At 39.3% G+C, this 19506-nt stretch overlaps 2 protein-coding genes across 3 annotated transcripts in view; both read left to right on the top strand.

The window, feature by feature from the left end:
• Positions 1-6737, top strand: part of LOC102889537 (zinc finger protein 382) — a 58210-nt gene extending 51473 nt beyond the window's left edge. Inside the window, exons 4-5 of one of the 2 annotated variants that reach the window (XM_025040537.1) lie at positions 480-606; positions 4672-6737. In XM_025040537.1, the coding sequence (XP_024896305.1) occupies positions 480-606; positions 4672-6149 (1605 nt within the window). In that variant the 3' untranslated portion in view covers positions 6150-6737. The remainder of the gene's footprint in view (positions 1-479; positions 607-4671) is intronic. The other variant, XM_025040541.1, reaches the window with a different exon arrangement.
• Positions 6738-18476: 11739 nt separating this feature from the next.
• Positions 18477-19506, top strand: part of ZSCAN4 (zinc finger and SCAN domain containing 4) — a 1993-nt gene continuing 963 nt past the window's right edge. Inside the window, exons 1-2 of the mRNA XM_006905977.2 lie at positions 18477-18883; positions 19397-19488. Of these exons, the coding sequence (XP_006906039.2) occupies positions 18479-18883; positions 19397-19488 (497 nt within the window). The 5' untranslated portion in view covers positions 18477-18478. The remainder of the gene's footprint in view (positions 18884-19396; positions 19489-19506) is intronic.

The following is a 19506-nucleotide window of genomic DNA, read 5'->3' as shown; positions in this document are numbered from 1 at the left end:
TCCCATTTCTGGCCATCAATGGAAAGAGATGTGAAAGCTTCTCACAGGGACAGGTCACAGTATGTGAACTTCCTGGAGATGAGGCTAAGCCGGTTCAGGGAATTGCAGGTTTCTTTCTTTCTTTTTTTCTTTTTTTTTTTCCCCTGGTGAAAACAAAAGAGGGAGTGGGCAAGAGTCAGACTTGCCTATTAAGTTAGGTCTCTATTTTGGAGCCAGTGGGAGAGTCTGGCTCAGAGGAGGGAGGTCATCTTACTTAGGGCTTAATAGGTTCCATTCGGTTACAGGATAGAAAAAGGTGAGCAGAGTGAGTGATTAATGGGAGAGTGTGAGAGAAGATAGGAATGGCACCAGAATCTGGTAGATCCTCTGATTTGGAGATCTTGGGAGGAGGATGGACATGGGGTAGGTGTGTGGGGAGATGGATTGTGGGTCTTTAGGAGTAAGGCTGTTCGTGGTTTCATCTGTCTCTATCCTGGCAGGGATGTGTGACCTTTGAGGACGTGGCTCTGTATTTCTCCTGGGAGGAATGGGATCTTCTTGATGAAGCTCAGAGATGCCTGTACCATGATGTGATGCTGGAGAACTTGGTACTTACGTCCTCCCTGGGTAAGCCCTCACATCCACCCCTGTGCCCTGGGTGAGGCTCTGCCTTTCTTTTCCCTAGAGGTAGTTTTGTCTCTCTCATATTTGAACCATGGACACTGCTTCCTTCTCCAGTTTCCTGGGTATGTTCCATGGTTATTAGGTCTAGGCCAAGCACATGCCTACTACTCTTCCTTTACCACCTCATCACCTGCTTCTCCAAAGCCTCTCAGGGAAGGATTCGGGGATCAGTCGTCTTAAAGTTAGCCTAATGGATCTCAACTGTCTCGCTCTCTCCCTTGCTGGGTGACTGTCTAGATATTATATATCTCTTCCTTCTTGTACCTGACATTGATTCATGCCTGACTTTGCTAGAAATTGTAGTCACTTACATGGTTACTACTTTCACAGACTGTTCTTACAAGATCCTCCTTCGAGTTTCTTTATTTTTCATTTGTGGTAAATATACATAACAAAAAATACCATTTCTAAGTGGTATTTAGTACATTCTCATTTTTTTGCAACCATCACAATCATGCATCCACAAAACTTTTTTTATGTTGCAAACTGAAACTCTACCCATTAAATAGTACTCCCCACCATCCACTGGCAACCACCATTCTAATTTCTATATCTGTGAATTTGCTCAAAGTAGCTTATATGTGTCAGGTCACATAGTAATTGTCCTTTTGCATCTGGCTTATTTTACTTAGCTTATTTACTTAGATAAAGGTTCGTCTATATTATAGCATGTGTCAGAATTTCCTTCCTTTTTAAGACTGAATAATATTTTATTGTATGTATGTACATTTGGTTTACTCATTCATCCATTGTTGGACATTTGTCTCTTACGAATAATGCTGCTATGAACATGGATGTACAAATATTTTTAGTGTCCTTACTTCAGTTCTTTTGGGTAAGTACTCAGAACTAGAATTATCATGTGATAATTCTATTTTTAATTCTTTGGAATTCTTTGGAAATATTCATATTTTCATACACCATTTTATATTCCTACCAACCGTGCACAAAGTTTTCAATTTCTCCATCCTTGCCAACACTTGTGTTCTGTTTTTTTTGATGATAGCCATTCTCGTGGGTAAGTTGTATCTCCTGGTTTTGATTTACATTTCCCTAACAATGAGTCATGTTGAGCACTTTTTCATGTGCTCATTGACTATTTGTATATCTTTAAAGAAATGTCTAGTTAAGTCTTTTGGCCATTTTTAAATCAAATTGTTTGCTACTATTTTTGTTGAATTTTAGAAATTTTCTATATTGTTCTAGATATTAATCCATTATCACATATGCGATTTGCAAATATTTCCTCCCATCCTGTGGGTTGCATTTTTACTATTTTCACAGTGTCCTTTGCTGTACAAAAGTTTTTCATCTTGGTAAAGTCTAGTTTGTCTATTTTTTTGTGTGTTACCTCTGCCTTTGATGTCATATCTAAGGAATTATTGCCTAATGCAATGTCATGAAGCTTTTCCACTGTTTTCTTTTAAGAATTTTATGGTTGTAACTCTTAAGTTTAGATCTTTGATCCATTTTGAGTTAATTTTTGTATATGATGTTATGTAAAAGTCCAACTTTATTCTTACATATGTCCATATCCAGTTTTCCTAGCATCATGTTTTTAAAAGTCTGTCCTTTCTCCCTCTAATGGGCTTGTCCTCTGTGTTGGAAATCATTTGACCATATATGCAAGAGTTTATTTCAGGGATCTTTATTCTTTTCTCCACTCTCTTTAGTTCATATATTTAAATAATTTTTGAGCTAACTCAGCAAAGGAATGAGTGGATACCAACTGCTTCTTGCAATCCAGCTACTTGAAATTATAGGAACAAAATTTTGGAACCAGAGAATTGAAATGCAGAATTTTCAAAAAATACCAATTCTAAGTGGCATTTAGTATATCCTCAGTGTTGTGCAACCATAACAGTCATGTATCCACAGACACAAATTTGGCAAGTTTTCAGATCTGATTTCTTCAGATAAGTTCTCTGCCTTTTTCTCTTTTCATCTGGACTCCCACATTGCATATGCTGGTCCACCTGATGGTATCCCATAGGTCCTTAGGCTCTGTTCACTTTTGTTCAGTATTTTTTCTTTCTGTTTTCAGATTTGACATCTTCAAGTTCATTGATTCTGCCTACTTAAATCTGCTTTTGAATCCCTCTAGTGATTTTTTCATTTAGTCATTGTACAGTTCAGCTCCAAAATTTCTTTTTTGATTCTTTTTTATGTTTATTTCTTCATCGATATTTCCATTTTGCTCATGCAACATTTTCTGGACTTTATCCACATTTTCTTTTAGTTCTTTGCCCATCTTTTAGTTATTTGTTTCAAAGTCTTTATCTAGTAAATGCACCATCTGGTCTTTCTTAGTCAGTTTCTCATGATTTTTTTTTTTTCTGTAGACTGGGCCATAGTTTCCTATTGCTTTGTTGTTGTTGTTGTTGTTGAAAACTGGACATTTATGTCTTATGTTGTGGTAACTCAAGATACTTGATCTCCCCTTTTCCCAGGGTTTGCTATGGAGGGAGGGGTTGTTGTTGTTTGCTTAATGGTTATAGGGTATCTCTGTGCTAGAGATAAGTCTGAGGTGTAAACTTAAAAGGTCTTCGCAGGTTTTTTCTGGGCCTATGCCTTTCCCTTGGCATGCATGGTGATTCTAAATTCCCTCACATATGTGATTGATTTTGAATGTACTAGTCCTTAAATTTCTGCCTCCCAAATGGGGAATACAAGAAAAATGTAGGGTGAGGGATGGAAGGAATAGATGCCTCCTGTTTTAATTCTCTGCAAAGTCACTTCCACCAGTGAGGTGGGGGCTTTGCAACAGTGGTGATATGGTTTGCAACAATAGCTGCTCACATCTTTGTTGCATCTCCACCATCAGAAGCATAAGGCAGAGCACAGATTCCTGATACTTAGAGGATAGGGTCCCACCCTGACCTCTGCAGGATTCTCCAGGTATATGTACATGGCTACCTGCTCCTGGGCTCAGAGTTGGGGAAGTAGGAGAGTTGGGAAATCGGTAACCAATACCATGCAAAGAGCTGAAATTGACCAAAATTAAATTAATTTAGAATGTTGCAAGCCTTCAGTAGGCTCTAGAATTGCAAAATAGTTAAGTTAGGTTGATTCTGCCAGTGTAATCATTGTCTAAGTTGGGAGACAGATTCCTGATGCTTCCTACTCCACTATCTTCTCTCTAGCTGTTCCCAGAGGCACTTTTTGTAATATTTAAATATCTTTCCTGTGATTTCTTGTGTGCTGAGTTGTTCTGGGCCAGTACTGGCCACTGATCTATCTTTCCCTTACAATTTGGGTTATCTAGGTCCCGAGTAGTTGTTCAACTTGGTCTAGGGGAGGAGTCCTCTGTGCTCCACAGAATGGATCTATCTCCAAGCTCAACAAGAATGCCTCAGAGGGGGCCTGACCCAGGTGAATGGCATTTGGAGGATGTGACGTCAGCACTTTGTTCACATCATACCAAGATCCTATCTTCTTAAACTTATGTTTAGGTGCCATTACCAGTGGCCACACACACTTTACTCTACCTTTCTTTTTCCATTCTTGATACTGCCAGCGTGTCATTGTCATTAGCCCAGGGCTACCCTCCATCCTCTGGGCTGCTTATCTCACTCATCCCTCACATTATTTTCTCCATAGTGCTTTCCAGTATTGGTGTGTCCTAAAGTGTGCACATATCTTTTAATAATTTTTGAACACCAGTTACTTTGCTCTAATCAGTTTTTCATGGGCCTAGATATAGAATTCTGTACAGTATCACATAATACCAGCTTATAGCCATGGACAGAAGAATGAGTTGTAGAATGTGCCTTTCACGCCTGGGCCACTCCCTTTTTCTATGTCTTGTGCCTGATGAGGCCTGCCCAATTCTGTGACCTTAGGGACCCAGTAGTGCACAGCGGCTGCTTCCTTAATCTGACTCCAACTCCTTTTTCCTGGAAACAGCCCCGTGGATTGGTTCTTTAATGTGTCAGATGTATATTTGTGATGGTTTGCCCTCCCTCAAAAAAGTCAACATGTATCTCTCTGTCACTTCTTTGTTTTCAGGTTGTTGGAGTGGAGTAGAAGGTGAGGAGGCAGCTTCTGAACAGAGCAGTTCTGTAGAAGGAGAGTCACAGATCAGGATTCTTAAGGCAGGTTCATCTCCCCAGAAGGCCCAGCCCTTTGAGATGTGTGGCCCAGTCTTGAAAGACATTTCACATTTGGCCGAGCACCAAGGAGCACATTTTGGGCAGAAGACAGACACATGTGAGAAACGATTCTGTTTCACAGCGAACCTTCAACAGTACCAGGGGCAGCACATTGGAGAGATTTCCTTCGGAAATTCCATGGACAGAGCTTCATGTACAAAGAGCTGCACAGTCCATGTATCAGGGAAGCCCTTTGCCTGTGAGGAGGTTGGAAAGGACTTTTTAGCCAGCCTGGGATTTCTCCATCAACAGATCTCTCATGCTGGGGAGAATCCAAACAGGAGTAATGAGTGTGAGGCCAAATTTCACAGTGGAAAAAGTTATCACAACTGGGGAGAATGCAAGAAAGCCTTCAGCTGCATGGACACACTTGCTCAGGACCAGAGTGTCCTCACTCGAGAAGGGCTTTATGAGTGCAGCAAATGTGGAAAAGCCTGCACTCGAAGATGTAACCTCATTCAGCACCAGAAAGTTCACACTGCAGAAAGGCCTTTTGAGTGCAGTGAATGTGGAAGACGCTTTACCTACTACTCCAGCTTTGTTATACATCAGAGAGTTCACACTGGAGAAAGGCCTTATGAGTGCAATGAATGCGGGAAATCCTTTAGCCAAAGCTATAGCCTCAATAGCCACAGGAAAGTTCACACTGGAGAAAAGCCCTATGAGTGCAGGGAATGTGGAAAATCTTTTAGCCAAAGGTCCAACCTCATTCAACATCAGAGAGTTCACACTGGAGAAAGGCCTTATGAGTGCAGTGAATGTGGGAAATCCTTTAGCCAAAACTTCAGCCTCATTTACCACCGGAGAGTTCACACTGGAGAAAGGCCTCATCAGTGCATCGAATGTGGAAAGTCCTTTAGTCGAAGCTCCAGCCTCATTCACCACAAAAGACTACACACTGGAGAAAGGCCTTATGAGTGCAGTAAATGCGGGAAATCTTTTAAGCAGAGTTCTAGCTTCAGTTCACATCGGAAAGTCCACACAGGAGAAAGGCCTTATGAATGTGGAGAATGTGGAAAATCCTTTAGCCATAGCTCCAACCTCAAGAACCACTGGAGAGTTCACACTGGAGAAAGGCCTATTGAGTGCAGTGAATGTGGGAAGTGTTTCAGCTGCAAATCTAACCTCATCAAACACCTGAGAGTTCATACTGGAGAGCGGCCTTATGAGTGTGGGAAATGTGGGAAGTCCTTTAGCCAAAGCTCTAGCCTCATTCAACACCAGAGAGTTCACACTGGAAAAAGGCCTTATGAGTGCAGCGAATGTGGGAAGTCATTTAGTTGCAAATCTGACCGCATTCAACACCAGAGACTTCACACTGGAGAAAGATCTTAGATGTGCAGGGGATGTGCAGGGGATGTGCAGCTCCCTTTCAGTATAATTACACTGAGGAGAGAACTTGTCAGGGAGCCAGTAACCTGAATTAAAACCCATACATCTGAAAATTCACTGGGGGGAGATTCTTTTAAGTTTCAGGTATGTGGGAATCTTTAAGGAGCTGCATGACATTTGTAACCTGCACAGGGCCCTTGCCAGTTTCTGTGATATAATTCATTTCACCTCTGCCACCTGGCAGGTTCACACAGGGTGCATCAATTACTACCCTAACAAGCACAGAGAAGGTGACCTCTGTCTCCTACCCATTTCCTAGAGGAAATTTTGAGTAGTCTTAGCCCTTCTGGGGTCCTCATTCCTTTCACTTTTACAAGTTAGGGCGTGGACCTAAATCAGTTTTGACCCAGTAGACCCCATCTGAGTTCTGCTGATGACTTGGCAAGATGGCTACATTTTAAGGACATGTTAGTTTTCATGTGACACTTATTTTGGATTTTCCCAGCCTCCAAGTCACCAATCTGAAAACCCTGCCACATATTGCTTTGGATTTTGCAAGAATAAAGGCAGCATTGTTTATTCTACTTTTGATCTTGTATTCACTGCGTGAGATAATTTGAAAATAGTTTGGCTATGCCAGAATTAAGGAATAAACAACTTTTGTGGATGTTCAATGCTCTGTGTGCCTCAGAGATGACATTACAGTATGATGGAAGAATATACCTCTCTTTCCAGTTTTGGCCTAATACACATTGTTGTCCAGGGTCTTCTAGGAAAAACTGCAGGGCTTTGTGGTCCTCATTTGTGGACCGAATGTCAGGATTTTTTAATGGGCCCAAGGAATACCCTGAGGAATTAGAAAATTATGACAACCTCAAGTGCTGTTGGGAACATGAATTGTTTTTCTTGTTCACAGTTGATATCACATGATGCTCAGTAGTGTTGAGGGGAATCCCTACCCAAGGTTTACAAAGGAGCCATGTGTCCTGATACCCAGAATTCACTAGGCTAGTGTCACTGTAAGAATACAGGGACTTGGGGAACCATAATTGGTATTTAACACTGGAGTGGAGACCAGCAAAGTAGATAGAGTGTGCCCCTGCTAAAATTGCATCAAAAAGTCTCCAGTCACTGTGACTCTGAAGGATCAATGTGCACAGAGATTCTCAAGACCTCCAGGCATGTTTATCTTTTGTAGCAGGGTCATTTTCAAAGAAAATAAGCTATTTTATGGAATCCCATAGCCTTTCTGTGATACTCACTGAAAGGCTATTGCTACACAGGCAGGAAATCAAGCATAGATTGAAATGAGATCCCTTATCCCAGTGTTGTGGCTCCGTGACCTAGCAGGAATTCCTGTTGACTCAGGTGGTGACAGACTTCATTGCTCATCAATGTTTGCTACCACTGAGGCCAGGCTGCTCCAGTGAGGTCATCAGGAAAGAGTCAATATAGGATTGGCAAACCTGATTTTCTGAAAGTGAGAGATCTAGATTTTTATTTTGAAATATTTTGTACAGCTTTATCCAGGCATAGTTGACATGGAAAATACTGCACTTATTTAAAGTGTACCTTTTGTTAAATTTTGACATACATATCAATCCATGAAATCTCATCGTAATTATGATAGTATCCATCACTCCTTGTCTACCTCATGCCATTTTATAATCTGTCCTTCCTCTCCCCAGGCTTCCAGATTAGTGTATGTATTTTCTAAAATTTTATATGATTTGATTTATAGTATGCTTATTTTCTGGTTTCATTCATGGTTCTTCATTCTGAGATTCTTCAATGATGCTTATATGAGTAGTTCATTTTTATTGCTGAGTAGTTAATTTTTTCTATGGATAGATTATTTGTTTATCCACTCATCTTTTTACGGGCACTTGGGTTACTTCTAGTTTTTGCTATTGCAAATAAAGCTGCTGGAACATTTATGTGTAATACTTATATGTACATGTTTATGTTTCACTTTTCTTGTGTTAGTAACTCAGAGTGTAATGCCTGAGTCATAGGATAGGTGAATGTTTAAATTAAGAAACTGCTAAACTGATCTGAAATTGTCATTCACTTTTGCATACTCACCAGTAGTGTATGAGAGTTCCAAATCTTCCATATCCTTGCCAGTACTTGGTATGGTCAGTTGTTTGAGTTTATCCTTTTAATAATATGTCTGTTTTACTAAATTCTTCCCACAGCTTCCCAGTGCAGTTAGAATAAAGTCCATATTTCTTGTGATAGCCTACAAAACCATAGGCATCAGCCCCTACGCCCTCACATCCCTCCAACTACCCTTCCAGCCCTACTGGCCTTGATTCCATTAACCAGCCAAGCTCTCACTAGCCTTGGGGTCTTCGTTTCCTCACCTTTGCACCAGGATAGGGTCTTCAGTGGACTGCATAATATCTCTTATTTATTGTCTGCTTCCCTTTCTGTGCAATATAGTTTAATATCCATGTTCCCACTTAACCAGATGTGAATCCCAAGTCTGGGAAGAAGACATGACCAAGGTAAGCTAGTTGGTAATGGGCACAGCTCAGATGAGTTAGAATCTCAATGTGTCCCCAGAGTTAAAGCTCTTAGTCCATACTGCCCCCCTTCACAGGTGACCTGAGTGAAGATGAGACAGGGCCAAGAGACCCTGTTCTAAGCTTCATCTTTTGTTTTATTATGAATAAAATTGAGGTTATGTTTACTTCAAAAAAATATAAAATAAAACATTTGAAAATGCAGAGGACCTATAATAGTTCAAACACTTTCTTTAGAACAATTTTGGACTTGAAAAATCTGATTTCAAATTTTACTATAAAGGTATAGTTATGAGAATGTGGCATTGGTGAAAGGATAGATAATAGAGGCCAGACATAAACTCATATGCTTATCATTAACTTATTTTCAACAAAGTTGCCTAAGTAATTCAAAGGTGAAAGGATATTTTCAACAAATTATTCCGAAAAATATATTTTCATGCATAGTAGTAACCTTAATCTTTAAAACATTCACAAATTAACTCAAAATGGATCATAGACCTTAATATAAAAAATAAAAATAGATACCATTTTAAATATAATGTATGCTCTTTGTCCTTGTTTGAAGCCAAGATTTCTTACATAGGAAAAAAAAATGAAAGAAATATAAAGGAGTTTAATAAAATTTAAAATTCTGTAGTTCAAAGATAGTGTTAAGAAAATGAAAACTAGTTACAGCCTACAAAAAAAAAATATTTGCAAAACCTATATCTGATAAATGGTGGGTATCCAGAGTATGAAATAAGATAAACAACCTTATTAAAAATGGGTGAAATATTTGAACACATTTCACAAAAGAGGTATGAGTGGTAAATAAGCACATGAAAATAAGTCCATTTAAGGACATACAAATGAAAACCACAGTGAGATACCACTACACACTCATTTCAATGGGAAACATTTAAAAAGGGACAATACCTCACTGTTGAAGATATGAAAACTCATACATTGCTGGTGGGGATGCGAGACTAAAAATAAATTTGGAAAATACTGGCAGTTAATAATCTGCCATGATTTGACAAGATCTTATTCCTAAGCATAACCTGTGTCTACAGGAATACTTATATTTGTACAGTCCCAGCAACTATAGTCTTCAAAGCCAAATAGATAACAAAAATGAATATCCATCCATGAATGGGTAAGAAATTACATTTATAAATATAATACTCATCAATATAAAGTATAAAATTACTAATGCAAGAAAAAACATAATCAGCATGGGTGTATATTTCATCTAGATCAACAACAGCCTTAGAGAAACCAAAGCCTCCTACTGAGATTGGACGTTAACATCTAACAGGAAGACAATATAAAGCCTAAGATATGGCCCTCGGTGCAAGATTCTGATAGGCCAGCCAATGTGAAGGAAACAGATTTGCTCCTCTCCTCTGAGCTGTATTAAATGACTAAAGACTGAAAGCACTTGGGAGATGGGAGAGAGCTCTACAGTTCACACCAGGGTCTCCACCAAAGTATCAACCTTCCTTTTTCGCCTCTCCTGTCCCAAACCCTTCCCCATTCACTCACTTTAAAACCAGCTGCACCATTTTCTGTTTAGGACCCCTGCCTTCTTACCTTCTGGCCATTCTTTGCTACTCCTATCAGCCTCTATACGTCCAGCCTCCAGTAAAATCTCATAGTGCTCCCACTAATAGTCACCTGTCCCCTTAGCTCCCACACAGATCTTTCCACCTTGTTCCTGAACTACTTCTGCCACCTCCTCCACATGCTTTAGAGTCAAGCAATCTGAGAGTCTAGTACCCATGCCCGACTTAGGCCACTGAACCCCCTACCTTTGTCTTCTGCTGAGTCATTTCATATTTGTCCTTTCTTTTGGGAATGCTCATATCCAGATCTTGGTACCTCTACTTCCATTTTCTTTATGTATTCAGCAACTATTATTTAATAGCAATACATGTTAGCCACTGTTTTAGAGGAATAAAGCAGAAAAATATCCTTTCCCATAACTGGATCACAACCTTTGTTCTTTTATATTTTCTATTTTGTTAGTTTATCCCTTGCCTTTTAGATGTCATCTTCAATATGATTCTATGACTCACTGATTAATTCTTTGAATATCTAAAGATCCATCTTCCTATTCTATTCAGTTCTTTCTTTATAAACATTTTCCATGACCAGTATTTCCCGAATTATTTTTAGCATATCTTCCTTTCCTATGGCTTTTTTCTTTCCTTGTCTCCTTGATTTTATCTGCTTATCTTAATTTCTTCTTACTTCTCTTCCAACACTTTATTCTATATGGCATATTTTGTTGTCTGTGAATTTTGTGAGGTTGCCGTACTTCTTCTATATCTAATTACTTTTCCTCGGGTGTACGAGATGCTCTGTCTTGTGTGTGTCTGGAAAAAAGACCAAAGTCAGGCCATGTGTCCTGGAAGATACAATGAGTATGAAACAAGGGGAGGGATGTAGGGAAGGGAACCCCAACTCCCATCACACTAGGCAACCGGGCAATTAGTTTTTATCTTATCTTGGCCAAGGTGGAGGTAGCTCCTGAGACATCCTGCCAAAGGTCTTCAGAATGGGAGGGGTGGTGTGACAGCTGATCGGCCTGAGGATTCTCAAATCCTCTTGCCCTATGACTGTCTGTTTCAGCACCACAGACTGAAGATGGTAAAGGCCACGTAGGTGGTAATTTAACCACTTGTTTTTAACTCTTCCCACTGTGGCTTTGGACTCTCATCCAAAAAGTCTGAGATGGCCTGAACCTCCCCTGTGGCTTGGAACAAGACTCTGTTAGTTGCTGTCACCCGTGTTTCCCTCTATCCCCTAATTCCTCTACAGTGATTTTGGGATATGATCAACAATCTTTGCAAGATCACTATCTCTCCTGGGCCCTGCAGCTGTCTTGAGCTTTCTACTCCCTGAATCCCTCCCTGCAGCTGCCACACCCTCTCATACCTGGACTATTTCTTTCACATTGACATAGACTGAATGGGACCTGTCAAGTGCTGAGCTCTGTACAAACTTCTGTGGATACAATACAGAGCAAAAGAGGAAAAAGTCTGTTAGTGAGTTGATTAAATTCCATAGTGTGTGTCAGACAATCAACACGACAAATTAGGAGAATATACTTTGTCTGATGGAGACCAAAGTTATGGAGATAAGTAAAGCAGAGAGGTTAATAAAGACAGATTGGGGCAGGGGGTAAGGGGGTGCTGAAATTTTAGAAAACGTGTCCAAGGCAGCTCTCACGGAGATGTTTGAACAAAGGCCTGAAGAGAATTTGTGGAGAGCTGAGCGTTTCTCTCCAAGAGGCATAGGGAAGGAGGATGAAGGCCCAAGGTGGGGGGAAGCTGCCAGGTTCTGAGAACTACTGGGGCCAGTGAAACTGGAGCAGGGTGACCAGAAGAGCTGAAGTGGGACAGGGTCTCCAGGCCACTGTCAGGAAGCCGGTTTCTACACTGTGTCTGTGATGTTCAGCATGTGACCAAGGACACTGCCATTCTCCAGGCCCTCTCCTGTCTATGGCAAGGTAAACACAGAAACGGAGAATAAGGCATAGACTCTTAGGGCAAGTTGACAGACGTGTCCATTGACTCTGTTTTCTTGTTAATTTCACATTTCTGGAAATTAATTTTTATTGCATTTTGTGAAACTGTGAATCTCTGACAGATTGGAGAGTGGGGAGGTCCTTCACCAGTTTTCAGAAGCCTCTAGCAGAGGAGGAACAAGGACAGACTTGGTTCTAACAGGTCCCTGGGACTGCTGCTTTGGGAATATACCAAAGACTGGTGGGAGAGGGGGAGGCCAGCTGGCCTTGATAATCCAGAGGAGAGAGGGTGGGGACTGGGCTGGGAAGAGGGGAAACAAGTTTTATTCTAGATATAACTTGAAAGTAGAAGAAAGACTGACAATGTTTGAACTGCTGCCCAATTCCCTTCCTCAGAAAAACCAACTCCATCTGTTTTCTCAACTCCCCCTTGTCTTCTACCGGGTGGTCACACCCTCCACAGCATGTCAGGAAACACAGTGATGAGTTTGCCCCTAGTGTGTACAGTTCCCCCTACCCCTCCAGCCAGATTTTCAAACCAGCAACCTCACACCATTGAAACCCCTTCCTTTCCCTCAGTCCTTTCATGAAGTCTATCAAACATCAAGTACTTTCTCAATATAAAATAAGCACCAATCTTTCCCTTCCCACTATAATGATCCTAGTCTCAGTCACTGTGATTTCTTTGCTGAACAGAGAGCCCCTCTTCTGAGGTCCTGAGGCCCCTCTGACTCACCAGCCTGGGATTAGTACAAGAAGAGAGACACGAGCCTCATTCTCTGCTACACTTGTAGTCCACAAATCTCAGAGAATTAGAATGTGTTAGCAATTTGTATGAGACTCGCTGATGACACAACTTGACCACAATTTATGTGAAACTAATGCTAGTATTTGCATTCCCACTTAGTATGAAGTTTGTTACATTTCACTGCAGAAATGTGAGTGTGTTTGATATGGCCTCTTGCCCTAGGCCTGGGGTGGTGGGGGCGGGGGTATATAATAGGTATTAGAGAGCTGGAGCTGGAGCAAGATGAAGATGACATCAGAGATTCCATCAACAAGTGGATTTTATCCAATCACGTCTTTAATTACATCACTGACCCCAGGCCCTATAAAAGGGAAGGCACTTCAGATGAACCCAGTGCAGAGAGCCAGTCACACAGCAGCTGAACCTGTGGTCCGGGGTTACCCAGTCTGAAGTTCAGTCTCCTCGAGGTGAGTTTCCAGAATGAAAGGAAAATTTCCAATTGTGTGTATGTAAGTGTGCATGCATGTATGTAGGCTTAGCTATGGAGATAAAGTCCCTAGGTACAAAGATATGGAGCGGGGTGCAGTTTGCAAGCAGGGGGGATGGTCTATTGTGACAACTGCTCTAGTTGTGCTAAATCTGGCCTGACTCCAGGAGACATCACTTAGGAAAGTCTGTCTGCATGGCTTTGTTGTCTGGTTAATTGTATGTTTCTAGTAACTCATTATTATGGCATCCTGTGAAAGTGTTGGTCCATGGCTGATTGGGGCGAGGGTAGGAGTTGAAATTTAAAGCATGTCTGTCCAGTTACTTAGCAGACATACACTAAGTGCTTACCATGTGCCAGCAAATGCTCCACGTGCTTCATTCATATATATTAACTCTTAGCTGCCATGGCAATTCTGAGAGCTGGTGTCATTGGAGATCAGATCCACCCACCCCATCATACAGATGAGGACCTGATGGGTAGTCTGTCTGGGGTCACATAGTTTGTAAATGCCAGACTCCAGATTAAGGACCCTGACAGTCTGAGATTTTTTTTAATTGAGATATAATTGACATATAACACTATATTTCAGGTGTATAACATAATGACTCAATATTTGTATGTATTGCAAAATATCACCACATTAAGTCTAGTGAACATCTGTTACCACACATAGTCACAATCTTTTTTTCTTGTGATGAGAACTTTTAATATAGCAGTCTGCCTTTCAATTCCAAGGTCTTAGCCATAATAATTCTCCACAGCCGTTGGCATGTCTGCAAATGTGAGCAAGTGGTCTCTGTGTGCCTAGAGTGGTCTAGAAACCACAGGCCAAGGAATGTCTGGAGGTGGAAAGGGCAAGGAAGGGGCCTTCTCTAGAGTCTGAGGAGGGAGTGAGGCCTTGCTGACACCTTGGTTTCAGACTTCTGAGAGAGAGAGAGAGAGAGAGAGAGAGAGAAGGAGACAGACAGACAGAGACGGAGAAAGACAGAGACAGAGACCAACAAGTGTATCTGGACATAGAGTACCAGCCACAACACTTAAGATGGGGTTGGAGAGAGGAGAGGTGGCTCAGGCAGGCCTTGTGGGACCAGGAAGGACTTGGTACTTTTCTCTGAGGACAAAAGGGAGCCTTTACCAAAGACTAGAGTGGAGTATGACCTGAGCAGATTAGCATTTTATGAAGATTGACTGGAAGCTTTGTGATAAATGTTGAAAGACAAAAAATATGTTTAATTTTCTCTTATGGTTTTTCTTCCCAAGTCATCTTTGCCTCATTAACTGATGAGATCAAGGTGGCTAATCTAATCAGCCAGCCTGGTGAGGTTGACGCAAAACATAAAATGACATCAACTAACAAACTAATTAGGTCTTTGTGTGCCCACGTATTAATCTCACCCAATACCCACCCACATTTTCCAATTTTGTGGCATGAAGCTTATTTTATTAAAAAGTGCAAATCTTTGAAATCTTAACTATATATAAAACGAGAAAAGGACACAAAAATAGAGCAGTGATATAGAAGAAAGATTATATCTTTTTTTCCATTCGACACCCCAAATGCTGTGCCTACTGTTGTCCATGTAACATGATTTGCTGTCAGAAATCAGTATGGACCAATGCAAACTCAGTTTCATCTCTGCTGGATCCTATATGTCAGTGGGAAAGAACAGAGATTAGAAACAGCAACATAAAACCATAACTTTGATAAAAACAGTGAAGCAAGAACAAATGTTTTCCAGAAGGAAGGATAATTGTTGATGGCATTAAAGAAAAACAATGAAGAGAGTTTCCCATGGAATGTGTCACTGGACTGCCACAGTAAGGTTAGCTGGGGTGGTCGTGCAAGTATTTATATGTGTTGTAGGCATGTCCAACACAGGACAAGATCATTTGTGTGGATTTCTACCTGTCTCTTCTATTTCATTCACTTTATTCTACAACTTTTTCTAATACTTTGTTTTCCTATAATAACTGACAGCATATTTGTAGCAGATAATTGCCTTCATTCAAATACATCATGTCCAATTGCAGTTTAAGACTCATTTACTCTTAAAATTAAACTTTTTAAACAAACAAACATGACAGAAACAAACTCATAGACACAGAGAACAAATTGATGGTTGCCAGATGGGAGGGGGTTGGGGTACTGGGTGAAAAAGGTGAATGGACTAAGAAGTACAAATTGTTAGTTATAAAAACAATCATGGGGATGTAAAGTACAGCATAGGGAATATAGTCAATTATATTGTAATAACTATGTATGGTGTCAGATGGGTACTAAACTTATTGAGGAGATCACTTCATAGTTATAGATGTCTAATCACTGTTGTACACCTGAAACTAATATAATATTGAATGTCAACTGCAATTGAAAAAATTTTTTAATAAAATTGAAATTTTTATTGAAGAGTAATGCAAATAAAGAAAAATGAAAAAGTGGAAATATAGCTTGGTGGAATTTTATGGAGAAATACTTCTGTGTAACTACCTCCAAGATAAGAGATAAAATATTGCCAGCTAAAACAGGAAACACAGAACTCTAAGAAAACGGGGACAGGGTCCACCTAGAGCCCTCCATATATGTACCTATCCCAGTATCTACTATTGTCTCAAAAAGTAACCAACATTTTAAATAACATTGGCAATATCTGTATGCTTTTGACTTAACATAAATGGGACTAAGCAAAATGTATGGTTTGGTGTCTGGATTATTTCATTCAACGTTTTGATGTGTGGTTAATCCATGATGTTGTATGAAGCAGTTCATTTTTATTGCTGTCAAATATGCTTCTATATGAATTAATTAATAATCTATTCCACTTAATGTTAGGCATTTAGATGGTTTACAGTGTGGAAATATTGTGAGTTATGATATAAATAAGCATTCTTATTTATATCTTTGATGCACATAAGTACATTTTCCTGCTATGTATATGCCAAAGAATAAATACAGATTGAGTAGATACCAGTCAAAGTATTTCCAAAGTGAGTGCCCACCAGCAGTGACTGAGACATTCAGGTGCTCCAAACCATGCTTACACCCAGTCTATATGGTTTTAGTCACTCTGGAATATATTTTGTAGCATGATATTGTAGTTCTGTTTTGCATTTCTGGGATCATTAACGAGGTTGAACCTCTTTCTCTTTATTTATCAATCCACTTTTGACAGTTCTGTTAAAGTCTTCTATTCAATTGATTTGAAAGAGTTCTTTATAAACTCATTCCATGTTTTGTGTATGTATTGAAAATCTCTTCTTCTATATTGTGCTTCATCTTTTAAATGAACGAGTGACTCTATTTGATGAACAGAAGTTCTCATTTTTATGTAGTCCAATATTTCAATCTTCTCCTTTATGCTGAGTTATTTTTATGTTATATTAAAGATCTCTTCCTATTATAAGTTCTTAAACATTCTCTTCCATGTGGTCTTCCAGAAGCTTTATTGTTTTATATTTTAGAGATTTAAAAAATCTACTTATAATTAATTTGTGTAAGTGGTGTAAGGTAGGGGTCAAGATTAATTTTCCCCTTATGGACAGTCAGTTGACCTAGCCCCACTTATTGAAAAAAAACTTTATCCTTTGAACATGCACTTTAGTGCCATGTTTTTCAGAAAGCAGGTCAATATAGATGTTGATTTGTATCAGGATAATGTTCTGTTCTGTTGGTTTTTCTGTCTATCCTTGTGTCATGATCACAGTCTAAATAAATGTAGTCTCCTAATACATTTTGCTTTCTGGTTATGTACATCCTGAAAAATTATTATTCTTGAGATTTGTCTTGGGTATTTTTAGCCCTTTGATGTGTCTATATAATTTTAGAATCATCTTGTCATTTTTCATGTGCACGCATACATACACATACCTACTTGCTAGATTTTCATTGAAATAGCATTGCATTTATAAAGCATCTTGGAGATAATTAAGATTTTCTATACTTTTGAGTCTTCTAACCCATGAACATGACTATCCTATCTATATCTATATCTATATCTATATCTATATCTATATCTATATCTATATCTATATCTAGTATCTATGAATGTGTATTTGGGCAGAGGGCTTACACAGTTTTATTGGATTCTTTTCTTAGATATTTGATGTTTAATAGAAATATAAGTGGTAAAATATTTTTTGTTTTTAACCTTCAGTTGCTTGTGTTATTGTACAATACAATTGATTTTGGCATTTTGGCAATGCATCATGCATCTTGTGAAAATTCACCTCATCAAGTATTTGTAGAGTATTTGAGATTTCTCTGCAGACAAAATCAGGACACATAAATAATGATATTTGATGTGTCTTATTTATTGTTGTTGTTTACTGGTTAGGGAGCAGTCCAATGCTGCATAGAGTTGACAGTGGGCATTGATCTCAGTCTCAAGGTGAAAACTTTAAAAGATAATTTATGCTGCATCTTGTATACTCTGTCATATCAATGAAATTCTCTTTATTCTTAGTATACTAAGTATCATTTTTAATAACAAGCACTGATTTTTACTGAACATTTTAAATGTATCTAAGAAGATGATTATGGTGTTTTTTCTATATTCTATTAATGTGGTAGGTTACATCGGTTTTTAAATTTTAAACCAACTTTTCATTTAGAAAGTAAACTCCACTTGTTTGTGATATATTATTTTCCTTAAATGTGACTGGATTTGATTTGCAAATAATTTGCTTTTAATTTATACACCTATATTCATGAGAGATATTGGCCTGTAGTGTTCCTTCCTTTAATGTATTTGTAAAGTTTTGTTTCAGGGAGCTGCTGAACTCATTAACTAAAAGAGGAGAGTTCCCACTATTTTATGCTCTAGGAAAGTTACTGTAAAATTAGCTCTTTTCCTTAAATGTCTAGCAGAATTCATCCATGACTTCAGTAGGTGCTGAACTTTTTTGTTTGCTTTTAAATATGTTAGTGCTTTAATTAATTCTTTTTCTCCTATATCTAGCTTGCAGTCTTTAAGCATCTACCAGTTGTTGAAACAGATGCCCAGAGAAACAACTCAAAAGAGATTGAATCCCTGAATTTAGTCTCTCTGAGAATTTATGTTAAGAATGGCTTTAGATCTCAGAATCTCATGTCAAGGTGAACCATCCTGGAATGATCCTGGGTCAGAAAATCTAGAGCTTAATACTAGCCAAGGACCTCCTATCCAAGAGGGAGAGGGGATCTCTGGGTCCCCAAGCACTGAGCTCAGCTTATTGTCAAACAGCAATAACTTGTGTGCAAGGCAGGAACTGCAAAGACTCTATAAGTCATTTCACTCATGGCTGCAACCAGAAAAACACAGCAAGGATGAAATTATTTCTTGTTTGGTCCTGGAACAATTTATGATCAATAGGCACTGCAGTGAGAGGTCTACATTGAAGGAGAAATGGAATTCAAGTGGCAGAAACCTGGAGAAATTCATGGAAGACCTGAGTGATGATTGCATAAAGCCACCTGGCTTAGTAAGTAAAGGGGCAGAGGGGTAGAAGAAATAAGTAATGTCTGTTGGGGTTGCCTGGAAGTAGAGAAATAAGAGTTATTGTAGACTCAGTTATTAGTCCTTGCCAAGGAGAATTTTTACCATTCTAAGTAAGCAAGGAAAAAAAGTTTTATGTGCATATATTCAGTGGGACAAATGGGAGCCAACATATTGATTTAACTGATTTAAGCTGATGTGGTGGTAGGAGGGCTCACTAAGAAATTTCACAGTTGAGCAGAAACCTTAAGAAAGAGGAGAAATGTCTTAACAGGAGTTTGTTCTTTCCTCAGAAGGAACATCTTTTTTTTTTTTTTTTCATTAGGGAAGCCACACTAACTATAAGTCACCATGAAATTTAAGGCCAGCAGAGATAAAGGGCAGGACAGTGGGAGCACTCAGTAGAAAGATCTTGGGAAAGCCCGATGAGGACAGGTTTTTCATAAAGGCTTGTCACTCAACAGATCCAGATACAACAATGATAAGAGTTTGTTTACAGGTCCATGTCCACATGCGGGGACAGGAAGCCCTCTTTTCTGAGAATATGCCCTTAAGAGAAGTTATCATTCACTTCGCAAAACAGTTGTCAGCAGGCACCTCGGCAGCAGC

The sequence above is a fragment of the Pteropus alecto genome, unplaced genomic scaffold (assembly GCF_000325575.1).
Source record: "Pteropus alecto unplaced genomic scaffold, ASM32557v1 scaffold281, whole genome shotgun sequence".
NCBI lineage: Eukaryota > Metazoa > Chordata > Mammalia > Chiroptera > Pteropodidae > Pteropus > Pteropus alecto.
The sequence above is the reverse complement of the archived record's forward strand: the minus strand, read 5'-3'. Positions and strand labels throughout refer to the sequence as shown.